This window comes from Panthera pardus, unplaced genomic scaffold (genome assembly GCF_024362965.1).
Source record: "Panthera pardus isolate Hobbes unplaced genomic scaffold, ASM2436296v1 HiC_scaffold_22, whole genome shotgun sequence".
Taxonomy (NCBI): domain Eukaryota; kingdom Metazoa; phylum Chordata; class Mammalia; order Carnivora; family Felidae; genus Panthera; species Panthera pardus.
This window is the reverse complement of record NW_026526788.1, coordinates 24,305,872-24,320,662: the sequence shown is the minus strand read 5'-3', so window position 1 is coordinate 24,320,662 and position 14,791 is coordinate 24,305,872. Positions and strand designations below refer to the sequence as shown.

At 42.4% G+C, this 14,791-nt stretch overlaps 1 protein-coding gene across 2 annotated transcripts in view; it reads right to left on the bottom strand.

Moving 5' to 3' along the window:
• Window positions 1-11,137, bottom strand: part of NRBF2 (nuclear receptor binding factor 2) — a 35,129-nt gene extending 23,992 nt beyond the window's left edge. Inside the window, exon 1 of one of the 2 annotated variants that reach the window (XM_019444294.2) lies at window positions 10,899-11,137. In XM_019444294.2, coding sequence (XP_019299839.2) covers window positions 10,899-10,928 — 30 coding nt within the window. In that variant the 5' untranslated portion in view covers window positions 10,929-11,137. The remainder of the gene's footprint in view (window positions 1-10,898) is intronic. The other variant, XM_019444295.2, reaches the window with a different exon arrangement.
• Window positions 11,138-14,791: the final 3,654 nt, after the last annotated feature.

Here is a 14,791-nt window from a genome sequence, read left to right as displayed (position 1 = left end):
GCACAGAGCTGACAAGGGGCTCAATCTCAGGAACCTTGAGATCATAACCTGAGAGGAGATCAAGAGTCAGGAGGCTTAGGGTACTGAGCCACCCAGGTGCCCCTCCCTTACTCACTTTAATAAAGCCAAGGGTCATGTTGCAGGCTGCCCTACCAAAAAGCTCTCAGGGAAGGAACTGAGGGTAGTCTGCCAACAGCCAGCAAGGAACTGAATCCAAAAGCTGATTCAAAAGTCCTCAAGGAACTGAATTCTACCATCAGCCATGTGAGTGAGCTTGGAAGCAGCTCCTGCCCCAGTGGAGCCTTCAAATGGGACCACAGCCCCAGATGACACCTTGATGGCAGTCTTATGAGAAATCCTGAAGGAGGACCCAGCTAAGCCATATCGTTATTCCTGCCTCACAGAACCTATGAGAAAACAAATGTGTGCTGTTTTAAGCTCCTAAATTTTGGAATAAGTTGCTGTATAACTCATATCTCATATACTAATAGTATGGCATCTTTGTCTTTTATTGTAAGCTGCCTCAAATTCTATTTAGAAATAAATCTTTTTTTTTTTTTTTTTTTTTTTAAAGTAAGCTCTATTCCCAACATAGGGCTTGAACTCACAATCCCAAGATCAAGAGTTGTGTGCTCTACTGACTGAGCCAGCCAGATGCCCCTAGAAATAGATAATGTTTAAATAGGGAAAGCAGTGACTGGCCAATCCTCGTAAGACTGTGATACCCTACCACTGAGTATTAGATTTCATGATACTATAATCTCATATTTAAGTACTTTCTGGCATTTAGAGTTTATTAATAAACTGATGTAATTTTGCTTTGAGAACCTCTTGAATTCTCATGGAGATGAGCAAGCTAAGCATTGTCTTACCCTCCAGCTGTAGACAATTACAAAGCTGGATACAATATATAAAAACATTTTACACTGAACAAAAAAATAACAGAAGGCTACAACTTTAAGAAAAGGAAAAAGTGCAAGGTGAGGCTTTCTTTCTGAGAGCACTTTCCAAAATGCAGTGCAGAAAAACAAAACCCAAGCAGAAGGTGGTATCTACTTGGGGAAAAGAAATGAAGAGTAGAGCAAAAAGGTTGGAATTTGAGGAGGGTCCAGGATTGGAAAGAATTACACTGAAGACGACAACCTAAAAATATGCATACAAAAGTCCTTTCAGGTCTGTAGCCAACGTCTAAGCTGCACATGCACCAGGTTATAATTCCAGGAGGCCTAGCAGACACTCTAAGCAGACAATTCACAAGCTACACGATGTTGGGAAGACAGGCTGTAGTTTAGACCTGAAGAGTATAGTGATGCTGGTGAACACCGGAGACTTTCAGTTGAGAATCCAGAGAGGTCAGCCCCAGGAGTAAGAATCACACTCTAGGCATTATGGGTAAAACTAAAATAGACCCACCCTAATAAAGCCTAAAACCAAGTTTAGATGGATCACGGTGATCTGCCAGTATTTTAACCGCCAACCAGAACAAAACACTCTTTAGAGAAGATGCTAACTTCAGTCTCTACAACATATCATCCACAATGCATGAAATATTAAAATAACCTTACTAAGCATGTGAAGTAGGAAAAAGTGATTGATAATAAAGACAAAGACAATGAAAACAGATCCAGAGATAATCCATGTTGAAATTAACACCATGGAACTCAAAGCAACTATGCTTAAGATGTTAAAGAAAATACAGAAAGAGGATACAATAGATGAAAAGAAAACTAGAGACATGGGATGAAAGTTCTGTAAGAATTGGGGACTTTGTCCTATTCACTGTTAAGTCCTTGAGGTCCAGAACAGTACCTGACAAGAAGGTAGTTACTCGTAATATTTGTTGGTTAGTTGGAGGAGGGAATGAATGGTAAGTTGCAGGGAAGAATGGAAGAAGTCATGTTTACAGCTGGTAACAGGGGCGCCTGGGTGGCTCAGACGGTTATGCATCTGATTCAGCTCAGGTCATGATCTTATGGTTCATGAGTTTGAGCCCCGCATCAGGCTCTGTGCTGACTGCTCAGAGCCTGGAGCCTGCTTTGGATTTTGTGTCTCCCTCTGTCTCTGCCCCTCCCTCACTCATACCCTGTCTCCGCCCCTCTCTCTCTTAAAAACAAACATTAAAAAAATAAAAAATAAAAATAAAAGTTGGTAACAAAACCAAAGACTGGAAAATGCTGACAGAACATTACTGTATTTCAGAAAAATATCAGAATCAAATTCTGCATCAAAATTTAAAATAACTATATATATGGATATACATATATACAGAAAAAGAGTTGGTCTTTGATACATTTACTTCATCCACTATTTCATCCACCCAATCTCTAGGACATTTTAATCAGAATTTTCCTACTCCCTCTCAAGTAAAAATGAAAGCACAAGGGGCACCTGGGTGGTTCAGTCAGTTAAGCATTCGACTTAGTTTCGGCTCAGGTCATGATCTCACAGTCTGTGAATTGGAGCCCTGCATGGGGCTCTGCACTGACAGTGTGGAGCCTACTTGGGATACTCTCTCTCTCCCTCTGTCTTTCTCTCTCAAATAAACTTAATTTTTTTTTTAAGTTTTAAAAAAAATGAAAGCACGCTACTACAAAATGTTCTAAAACCTTTATAAAAAGTAAAACAGTAACGTCTTACTGTGTGCCCTGTACAGATTCCTCCCTTGCTGAATCCTCCTCAGAAGAGCCAACCCTTTACACACATCCCACTGGTCTCTGTGAACTGCTCTTCTTCCAGGCAATCAATATGATTCTTGTGGAAACTGCCATATTCTTAATTACCTCATCCCCTGGACACTAAAGAATTCATTCCACTGCATTTTCAAACTTAGGGACAGAGAATATGTCAAGAAAGTGTTAAGTGGTTCTAACTACTGTGACATTCAGGAATTAACTAAGTCTGCAGAGACATAAAGCAGTCAAGCCTGAAGTGGCAGAGGGAGAATCTGATCATCTTTAAGCCTCAGGTCCCATACTTTCTTAGACCTACCTGCAATGTAGCCCTGCCCTTCCTGCACCTTTCTTTGGATTCCAATCAATTACCCTTTCAATAAATTATCCCTTTTGGCATAAACTAATCTGAAGTGGCTCTCATCACCTGCAACCAATGAAAATCCTAGCTAAAACTAGATCACTTAATGACTGCAGCCACCAAGAAGTACCTTCTACTTGCACATGCTAACTGCTTCAGAAATAGATTGGGGCGCCTGAGTGGCTCAGTCCGTTAAGCGTCCGACTTCAGCTCAGGTCATGATCTCACGGTTCGTGAGCTCGAGCTCCAGCCCCATGAGTTGGAGCCCCATGAGTTCGAGTCCCGTCCGTGTCTGGCTCTGTGCTGACAGCGGGGAGCCTGGAGCTTCTGATTCTATGTATCCCTCTCTCTCTCTGCCCCTCTCCTGCTTACTCTCTCTCTCTCAAAAATGAATAAACTTCAAAAAAATTTTATTTAAATACAGATTAAATATTGTCTTTTTTTCCCCAAAGGAAAACAGTGTTACTTTCTATTACTTTCCATTTAATTATTTCCGTGTCCCTGGGGAAAGCTGTGTATGTAAAGATGACAAGAAAAGGAACACCATACCAAACACAGTATCAAAAAGGCAGAGGAAAATATAATGTACTCTTGAACCTTGTGGTAGGGTCTTCAATAGAGAGCAACGGAGAAGTCGCATTCACTCTCCCTTCCACCATCAATTCACTGTAAGTGGCAAGTGCAAGTGGTATCTCCTAAGTACTGAATTGACCTCGGTCAAACTAATGTAATGCAATCACACTTAAGATAACTGCTCAAGTGTTAGAGAAGGCCAAGACCTGTTTTTGATTTTAAGTCTAAGGATCAACTTCTCCCACATGCAGCTCTGCTGCATCTTTTTTTCTACCTCATTTTCAGTTGCTTTTTTTCAGAACTGCCGCCATCTGCTGTGAAAGCAAATTACAGGATACAATCCACCAATGAGTTCTGAAATCAATTTAGTGGGTCAAAACCATCATTAAAAAAAAATTTTTTTTTTTTTTTTAACATTTATTTGTTTTTGAGAGACAGAGACAGAGCACAAGCAGGGGAGGGGCAGAGAGAGAGGGAGACACAGAATCGGAGGCAGGCTCCAGGCTCAGAGATGTCAGCCCAGAGCCCGATGCAGGTCTGGAACTCAGGAAGTGAGATCATGACCTGAGTCAAAGTCAGACACTTAACCGACTGAGCCACCCAGGCGTCCCAAAACCAGCATTTTAAAAAATCTTAGTAAATATTAGAGTGCATGATACACAGTATTATAAATATATATATACATACTCTATATATGTGCATATACACACAGACATACATTTATGGCATCATAATGTTTCAGTTTCAGTTTTTGTTTTGGGTGAAATTTATGAGGGCCCTTGCATTTTACACAATCCCAAGAGACATATGCATAATGTGACAGCTCTACATAGTATATACATATGTATGTGTGTACTGATCATTATGTAAAAATCTCTAATTGTGGATCCCAGTCAAAACATGGGCAAACACTGATCTAATAGTAAGACCAATATTTTAATGAGAACCTTGCTTTCAAATCCCACTGTCACCACTTATTCTGCATGTCAATGTCTTCATCAGTAAAATGGGGAAATAACAGTTACTAAGAAGATAAATAACACAGGTGACCCTTTAACAACATGGATTTGAACTGCATGGTCCACTTATATATGGATTTTTTTCAATAAATACAGTGCAGTACTATAAAGTATTCTCCTTATGACTTTAGTATTTTCTTTTCTCTAGTTTATTGTTAGTACAGTACATAATATGTATAACATATAAATACGTGTTACTGTTTATGTTATTGGTAAGACTTCCAGTCAACAGTAGACTATTAGTAAAGTCTTTGGGGAGCTGGGAAAACTGAACAACATGAGGAATGAAAGTGAACCACTTTCTTTCATCATACACAAAAATAAATTCAAAATGGATGAGGGATGGCTGGGTGGCTCAGCCAGTTAAGTGTCCAACTCTTTTTTTTTTAATTTTCTTTTTAATGTTTATTTTTTTATGCTATATTTACTTTTATTTTTAAATTCCTACTGTTGGGTTTTTATTTTTTTATTTTTTAAAATTTACATCCAAATTAGCATACAGTGCAACAATGATTTCAGGAGGAGATTCCTTAGTGCCCCTTACCCATTTAGCCCATTCCCCCTCCCACAACCCCTCCAGTTTGTTCTCAGTTTGTTCTCCATATTTATGAGTCTCTTCTGTTTTGTCCCCCTCCCTGTTTTTATATTATTTTTGTCTCCCTTCCCTTATGTTCATCTGTTTTGTCTCTTAAAGTCCTGATATGAGTGAAGTCATGTGATTTTTGTCTTTCTCTAATTTCACTTAGCATAATACCCTCCAGTTCCATCCACGTAGTTGCAAATGGCAAGATTTCATTCTTTTTGATTGCCGAGTAATACTCCATTGTATATATATACCACATCTTCTTTATCCATTCATCCATCAACGGACATTTGGGCTCTTTCCATACTTTGGCTATTGTTGATAGTGTGTGCATGCATGCATGCATGCACAATGGGGGGAGAGGCAGAGGGAGAGGGAGAGGCAGAGGGAGAGGGAGAGGGACAGAGAATTTCTGTCAGTGCAAAGCACAACACAGGGCTCAAATTCAAACTGTGAGATCATGACCTGAGCTGAAGTCAGATGCTCAACTGACTGAGCCACCCAGGCGCCCCAAGTGTCCAACTCCTGATCTCAGCTCAGGTCTCGATCAGGGGCAGAATTCAGGCCCGACGTGGGACTTGGTGCTGGGTGTGGAGCCTACTTAAAAAAATAAAAAAATAATCAGGGCACCTGCATGGTTCAGGTGGTTAAGCATCCGACTTCAGCTCAGGTCATGATTTCGTGGTTCATGAGTTCAAGCCCCATGTCAGGCTCTGTACTGACAGCTCAGAGCCTGGAGCCTGCTTCAGATCTGTGTCTCCTTCTCTCTCTCCCCTCCCCTATGCTCTATCTCTCTCTCTCTCTCTATCACACACTCACTCGCTCAAAACTAAACATTAAAAGATTAAATTTAAAAATAAATAAAACCAAGATGGATGAAAGACCTAAATGTGAGACAAGAGATAGTGAAAATCCCAGAGAACACAGGCAAGAATCTCTTTGACATCTACCATAGTAACTTCTTACTAAACACATCTCCAGAAGCAAGAGAAAAGCAAAAATGAACTATTGTGACTTCAAGATAAAAAGCTTCTGCCCAGGGAAGGAAACAATCAACAAAACTAAAAGGCAACCTCTGCAATTGGAGAAGATATTTGCAAATGGCGTATTCGATAAAGGGTTAAGATCCAAAATATATAAAGAACTTATAAAACTCAATACCTAAAAAACAAATAATCCAGTTTTAAGAAATAGGCAGATGACATGAATAGATATTTTCCCAAAGACATACAGATGACTAACAGAAACATGAAAAGATGCTCAATTTCAATAACCAGGAAAATACAAATCAAAACTATAATGAGTATCAGGCCACACCTGTCAGAATGACTAAAATTAACAACACAGGAAATAACAGATGTTTGTGAGGATGTGGAGAAAAGAGAACCCTCTTGCACTGGTGGTGGGAATGCAAACTGACAATAGCCAAATTATGGAAAGAACCCAAATATCCATCGACTGATGGGTAAAGAAGATGTGGTGTATATGTGTATGTATGTATACACACACACACACACTGGAATATCGTGTATATATATTATCCAGCCATCAAAAGGAATGAAATCTCGTCGATGTGGAAGGAGCTAGAATGTATTATGCTAAGTGAAAGAAGCCAGAGAAAAGCAAATACCATATGATTTCACTCATATGTGGAATTTAAGAAACAAAACACATGAACATAGGGGAAAGAAAGAAAGAAAGAAAGAAAGAAAGAAAGAAAGAAAGAAAGAAAGAAAGAAAGAAAGAAACCATAAAAGAGACTCTTAACTATAGAGAACAAATTGAGGGTTGCTGAAAGGGAGGTGGGAGGGGGATGGGCGAAATGGGTGCCAGGTATTACGGAAGGTACTTGTGATTGAGAGCTAGGTGTTATATGTAAGTGATATCACTAAATTCTACTCCTGAAACTATTATTAGGTGATACTGGAATTTAAATAAAAATGTGAAACATTTAATAAATAAAGGCTGTTAGGGTCATGGAAACAAATATTTAAATTTATGTAAATACTGGTAATACAATGGAGGCATATTTAAATTATGTTCTCATTTATTGTCATGATTTCGTGTCATGAGTTCCGGCCCCACATTGGGCCCACTGCTGTCAGCCTGTCAGCACAGAGCTAGCTTCGAATCCTGTCCCCCTCTCCTGCCCCTCCCCCACTTGTGCTCTCTCAAAAATAAATATTTTTAAAAAAGGGTCAAGTGTATATATAAAGTGCCTGATGCCAATCCCAGCACTTAGTAATTGTTGTGTAAGTCTTAGTGCTCTACCACCTTTCCCCAGTCCTTCCATTGAGCCCCACCTAACTTGTGACAGGATGAACTTTACTTGAAATTTTTCAGGGCAACAAGGAGTGGTTCAAAACAGCCTCATTTTTACCTTAAAGATTTTACCGCCAACATAATTAAGATATGATAATTACAAAGAATTCAGGTATGTAAAAGGCCATTCTTTGAAACATGATATTGGATTCCTTGTCTTAGATGAGAACTGACCACTCTAGAGAGAAGCTCAGTTACTCAACATTCTCGGCACCCTTAATACGGCCAAAAACATACAACTGTGGCCACAGTCACATGGACCCTGTTCTCAGAGTCTGCAGAGTAGGTAAGCAAAGCATGAGCAACAGTCATGTGTAAATTAGTCTGACATCACTTCCCAAATAGGCAGTAAACAAATTAAAGAACTACAAATTATGTCACACAAGTTTTGACATTTGCTACCAGCACAGCACCCACTTTGCCAAAATTAAATGGAAAGAAAGGCCTAAATACACACCAAGTAACTTTACAAGTTACAATTTGTCCATATTAAAAGTTCACAAAAAGAAATAAAAAACTGATGAAACAAAACTTATTCAGTCCAAAGACTAGCTATTCCCAACGATGGAAATATGATTTAGTTTATTTTTCGTTTGTCCAATTTCAAAAACAAGAGAACTAGAATACAATGTCTGTATTACATATGAAAATGACTATTTTGGGGCACCTGGGTGGCTTAGGTCATGATCTCACAGTTTGTGAGTTTAAGCCCTGCAACTGGCTCTCTGCTGTCAGCACAGAGCCTGCTTCGGATCCTGTCTCTCTCTGCCCCTCGCCCCCCTCAAAAATAAACATTTAAAAAATAAATTTAAAAAATGACTAAGTTGAACCAGTCTTTTCTGTATCTTAAAAATCTACTACCAGCAGTTAAGCCTATACGGCCTTTACTCCAAACATAACATAAGAGAATCAACATTAAAGCAGAGACACTAAATGACACAGAATCCACAGTTCAATATAAGGAACATATTGAAATGAAAATGGTGAGTACTGTACATTAATTCAGAAGTACTGCTAGAAAAGGTCATGATACTAAAATAAGTTGTGACCCACTGATCTAAGTCATTACTTAATTTCTCTCAGTCTAGGCTTGTTTCTCTGTAGAACTGCGAAGCAGTTCTTCCTAAATTCCAAGGATGCTCTGAGAACACATATTTATAAATCTAGGTACTGTAATAAGTCCTTATACAACAAATCTGGACTACACTATAATGTCATTAGAAAAAGCCTGTATAAACTACTGGGATTTTCAAAGGTACTCATTAAATCCTAGTATTGAGAACTATTTCTCAGGTTCAGTCAACTTGATACTAAGTTGTTTAACTGACATAAAAAAAGTGATCACCTTCAAAAAACAAAAACAAACAAACAAAAACAGTCTTTTAAAACTGAGTGACAAATTCCGAGGCCTGCCACTGGTACTTATTTACAAGTACAATTCCAATGATTCAAGTTAAATGTTAATCTCTGTTCAACTGTTCTCTTCTAACTGCTCGGCTACAACTCAGATCTTTCAAATCTCAAATGGTTTCAGAGTTCAAGATGCCAAATTTCTGATACTTGTCCACATACATTTTATCCTAGCCTGCTTAGCGAGGCTCTTTCCAAAATTCTCCTCTATAAAAATACTATTGTCACCATTTAACTAATTTTTCCTAAACTGGTGATTCTGCTGCCCCATCTACAACTCACCCAGCTGCCGTCTTCTCACAAGCTACCATACACTAGTGGGGCACTTGGCTCAGTATATACTGCAGCCTCTGGCCAAATAAAGTGAAGCTAACTGGAACTGAACCAATGGTCATTTTGCAAGGACACTTGAACTTTGAAGCACTCTGTAAACTGCTGGTTATTTCTAATAATATTCCTGTGAAGTTGCAGTATTGAGCCACCCATTCTATTTCACTGTAAACTATATGTGACCTTAAAAACAAAAAGTGCAAGATGTGTCCCTGGTTTTTAAAAACTCACAAATCTAGTCCAATTCTTTTTAAGTGTAAACAACTCTTACCAGTGGGGGTGGGCTTAACTTAAAACTAGGAGGCGCTTCTCAGAGCAGCTAACCTGGCACCAGTCATTTGGGAAAAACAGCTTTAGGTCCTAGAATCTTAGGCTTTTCAAGCTCAGCAAATCCAAACCTCATTTTACAAATGAGATTTTAAATTAAGAGCTTATGGTCTGATTACTATAATAGCTAACTCTTACACTGTACTAGGGACAAGGTACTGTTTACACCTATTTACTCCTTTAATCCTCACAACAAACCAGGAAAGAGGGTGAGGTCAACAAATGTACCCAAGGTCACACAGCTATTAAGTGTCAAAGCCAGAACTGATACCGAAGCGGTAGAGCTCCAGAATCCATAGTCTTAAGCCACCGTGCTCCATTGCTTCTCTATAGAATGGTTTAAATGAAGCCGGGGGTCTTTCACGACACTAGGATTCAGAGTTCCAACCTGAGAAGCGAATTCTCCACACACCCCTTTCCCCAATGCCAACATCGCCCACCAGCGCAAGTGAACGGCATGCAAACCTGTGCCTGTACAAGTTCCTCCTGTCTGGCTACAACCTTAAGGAATCTTAAGTAACCAAAATAGGTACCCTCTAGGAAACCAAAAGATGCAGGGGTCAGTCAGAAAAGAACTCGTGCTTCTCGTTTCTGTTTTAATGAGATCATCAGAAATGCCTAGAGTAATAAGTAAATGGCCTATGAGCGCTTTTTCTGAAGGAGCAAACATCTACCGTATTTTCACGATGCCTAAAGTGATGAAACGGAGCTAAAAATCAGGGACGGCCCTGTTTTCTTCCAGCTGTCTCCAACTTATTCGAGAAGGGTGATCCTCAGTTTATGCATCTGAATGTAGGCGAGAAATGAATGGGTGGAGGAAGAGAAGGGGGTGAGAGGGGGTATTACTCCAACTCTCCACCGTAATGAAGCTGAGACTTCAGACCCTCTGTATTAGAAGTTAAAACCAGTATTTCACACCACTGCTGCGCTGGCCGGCTTCAATGCCCCTCCAGGCTGCAGAGAGGTGGTTACGTGGCGCGTTGAAGCATTTCCTCTAGCCTGAAGAGTAGGTGGCTTTCCCGGCTGGTGGAAGCCCCTCACTCACTGCACTGCAGCAGGGTACGCTTCGGGGAGCCGGGAAATGAGACGTGATAGCTTCCCGGGGATGCCAGAAGGAGCAACGTCTGGGGCGCCTTGCGCGTCGCCGATGTGGGACCACGCCTGCCCCCCTCCTCCACCCCTCAGGACCACCCCCCGCCAAACCCGCCTCCCGGCCTCGAGGGTCAGCAGCACGCTGGAGACGCGACAGGACTCCTGAAGCAAAGGCTCCCGAGGGCGGACACGACCCTCAGCGGACTACTCACCAGATTGAGGGGTCCTTCCATTACTTCCATAGACCCCGGGGTAAACGGCGGCCTGAGGAAGGGGAGCGAGGGCGCCGGAGCACATGGAGGGAAACAGTAGTAAGCAGGGCGACGGAGCGGCGGCGGCGGCAGCTGCCCCTCTCCGCGCCCCGGGAGCCAGCAGTGGGCGCAGAGGGAGCAACAACCGCACCACTTCCTCCTCCGGTGGCGCGCCGCGGGCCCGCCCCCCGCGCCGCGGCCACGCATGCGTCATGGCGTCACACGTGGCTGGTTCAAGGTGGGAGTGGGTGGGGCTCAGGGAAGGCGGGGCCGGACTGGCGTACACTCGCTCGCGGGCTATCTTTCCTCTCGCGAGAGGGGTATCTTCAGCTGCTTGAAGTCTTCTCTGACGTCACGCGGGGGTGGGCAGCCTTGTTGAAACTTGACTAAAATGGCTGAGTTGTGCTTTTGGCCTCTCAGGTTTTCTTCCAGCATGATTTTTTTTCCCCCAAATCCCTCAGATTGCTACGCCTTCTCTTACTCTCCAGTCCTCACCTTTATTCGTGTACCTGATTGATATTTTTCAAAAATCAGATTTGAGAGGTGCCTGTGTGGCTCAGTGCGTTAAGCCTGCGGCTGCAGCTCAGGTTATGATCTCGCGGTCTGTGAGTCAGAGCCCCTCTTTGGGCTCTCTGCTGTCAGCACAGAGCCCGCTTTGTAGCCTCTGTACCCCTCTTGGTGCCTCTCCCTCACTTGCTCTCTCTCAAAAGTAAATAAATGTTAAAAAAAAAAAAAAGCAAAAGCAAAAATCAGATTTGAGCAACGCTAAGCCAGGCCCTGGACTGGGGAAACATAATTACGGGCTCAGCCCTCAAGGTGCTGGCAAACTAATAAAATAATATGGATTACAAATAGCCAAATATAATACTTGATTAAGTTAACAATTGTGCGCTAAACCACTGTGCTAGGTTCTTTCTGTCAAGGAATTCACTGACAAAAAAATTAGTTGTGATTTATGCTGTAAAGGGAACAGACAGGGAGCTGTGATAGAGGCACCATGAGTTGCACAACTTCAAAAAAATGAATTTGATCAAGAGTCATGTGAGCTTGGAAGAGGACCCCAAGCTTCAGTTGAGACCACAGCCCTGGTGTACACATTGATTGCAGCCTTGTGAGATCCTGGGCAGAGGACTCACTGAAGCCATGCCCAAACTCCTGACCCATGGAAATTGTGAGATAATGGATGTGTGTTGTTTTAAGCCAGTAAGTTTGAGATAATCTGTTATATGGCAAAGAATCCTATTACAGACTCCTTTGAGGCAGTAAAATCCAGAGGCAGAACTTTTCTTGATAAACCATAAATGTGGGTAGTAAATTCATGTTACTGCACTAATAACTAGTGGATGGTTAGTGGACAGTTTTAATACCTCTAAAGGAAACTTCAGTGGCAGATGGACAAGGAAGGAAGGAGAGTATGAGGTGTTCAAGCACTCACCAGTGTTTGAGAGAAACTTCAGATCAGCAAAAGAGAGGACATGATGGATATACACAGCCAAGTGGTGAGACAGACATTGTATCCACCAGCCCTGTTCTCTGCCACTTGCTGTCATGCTGTTGACCTGACCAGTCATAGGCTATGAAGAGCACTGGGGACATGGCCACGTCATCAAAGGAAAAGGTCGCAGGCCTGCAAAGACTTTAGAGCTATCCCAGCTGATTCCTTTGAAATTTGGGAAACAGCAGCTGCACTTGAAGCTTGCCAATGGCTGTTTTCACTACTTGCAGGTATGTATTCCTTCAGACATGTGGACGACTTCTTTGCCTATTGGGAAAAACCCATTTATCTCCTGAGACCATCAGTGGAGGGTTATAGAAATCCTCAGGCTCTCCTGACTGGGAACATAGTGGACATGCCTATTACTGAGTCAGATGAGAAGAGCTCACACTAGGTCTTTGCTGCAACTCGCAAGATGGGGCCAGAGGCTTTTGGAAGAACATCTAAAAGCTGCAAAGCTTTCTGCTTTCTGTGGCTCACCTGGAAAATATATTTCATGTTAAAGAATCCATTCCTAAATGGCCCACCACTGACAGACTTGCCACATTGGAGAGGTTCCAGAATTTACCACAAGACTCAATTTCAGATATTCCTTATATATTACCTGCTCTTTGGGGCGCCTGGGTGGCTCAGTCGGTTAAGCGTCCGACTTCAGCTCAGGTCAGGATCTCACGGTCTGTGGGTTCGAGCCCCGCATCGGGCTCTGGGCTGATGGCTCAGAGCCTGGAGCCTGTTTCAGATTCTGTGTCTCCCTCTCTCTCTGCCCCTCCCCCGTTCATGCTCTGTCTCTCTCTGTCTCAAAAATAAATAAAAATGTTAAAAAAATTAATATATTACCTGCTCTAATCTCATACCCATCTATTTTTTTTTATTTTTTATTTTTTTATTTTTTATTTATTTTTTTTAACATTTATTTATTTTTGAGACAGAGAGAGACAGAGCATGAACCGGGGAGGGTCAGAGAGAGAGGGAGACACAGAATCCGAAACGGGCTCCAGGCTCTGAGCAGCCAGCACAGAGCCCGACGCGGGGCTCGAACTCACGGACCGCGAGATCGTGACCTGAGCCGAAGTCGGACGCTTAACCGACTGAGCCACCCAGGCGCCCCTCATACCCATCTATAACATCATGATAGTTCAGTCTCTTCTTGAATGCTTACTACTCCAATCAAAGCAGATGGGTTTTTTAAAATCTTTTGTTTTAATGTTTATTTATTTTTAAGAGAGAGAGCATGCACACACATGAGTAGGGGGAGGAGAGAGAGGAGGACAGAGGATTTGAAGTGGGCTCTATGCTGACATCAGAAAGCCCAATGTAGGGCTCGAACTCACAAACTGAGATCATGACCTGAGCTGAAGTCGGAAACTTAACCAGCTGAGCCACCCAGGCACACCTGTTGTCACCTCGATTGATGACCTCAAAAGTTTGTGTAGTTATAAGCCTTTGGTGTGCTCATTTACAGGAGTAGAGGACAGCAGACCCTTCTGGTCTCCTGCTCCATCTTCTCTACCTTTGTTGTTTCTGCTCAGCACAGGAACTCCATGGAAAAGGGCATCAGGATAAGGTTAGTATCAGGAAGCTTCACATGGTCCTTGAGGTGCCGGGGGGACCCCTCTGATTGTATCGTGGAAAAGGGAGTCCAATATGCCTCCCACACCTGCTTCGTTTATAGACTGCCCAGTGAATCCACCCAAAGCACAGTCTCTTCTGTAGTCAGGAAACCTACAGGGCCACCAAAGGGGCAATAACAAGGGTAGCAGCAGGGGCAGCAGCAACAGTGCTGGGCACAAGGCAGCAACCAAGTCTGCAGGCCGAGGACAGATCATCAACACAGCAATGTCAGGAGCAGCCAGCAAGGGCCCAGGAGGGTGAGGAGCCAGCATGGTTATGGCAGAACCACTGACGTGCCCTCAATGGGTATTTAAGTGGTTGTGGCAGGTGCTTCTCACAACGTCCTTGAAAGGTACTTCCAGACGTGATGGCAAGTCCCAACTAGATGGGGAATTGTTCTGTATCCAAGCAGGGCGGCAGGTAGATGGGTGCTTACTGTTGTAATTTCCCTACTTTCCTATGTCTGAGGACATATAAAGCGATCTTATAATCACTGACAGCCGGGTGGCAGTTGTGATGAAGTTGCATTGCCTTAGAAAACCTTTGACCAGAGGGGAACCTGGGTGGCTCAGTCGGTTGCGTGTCTGACTTCAGCTCAGGTCATTATCTCACAGTTCTGTGCTGACAGCTGAGAGAGTCTGCTTTGGATTTTGTGTGTCTCTCTCTCTTTGGATTCATTCTGTCTCTGCCCCTCCCTCACTTGTGCTCTGTCTCTCAAAAATAAATAAATGTAAAAAAAAAAAATGTT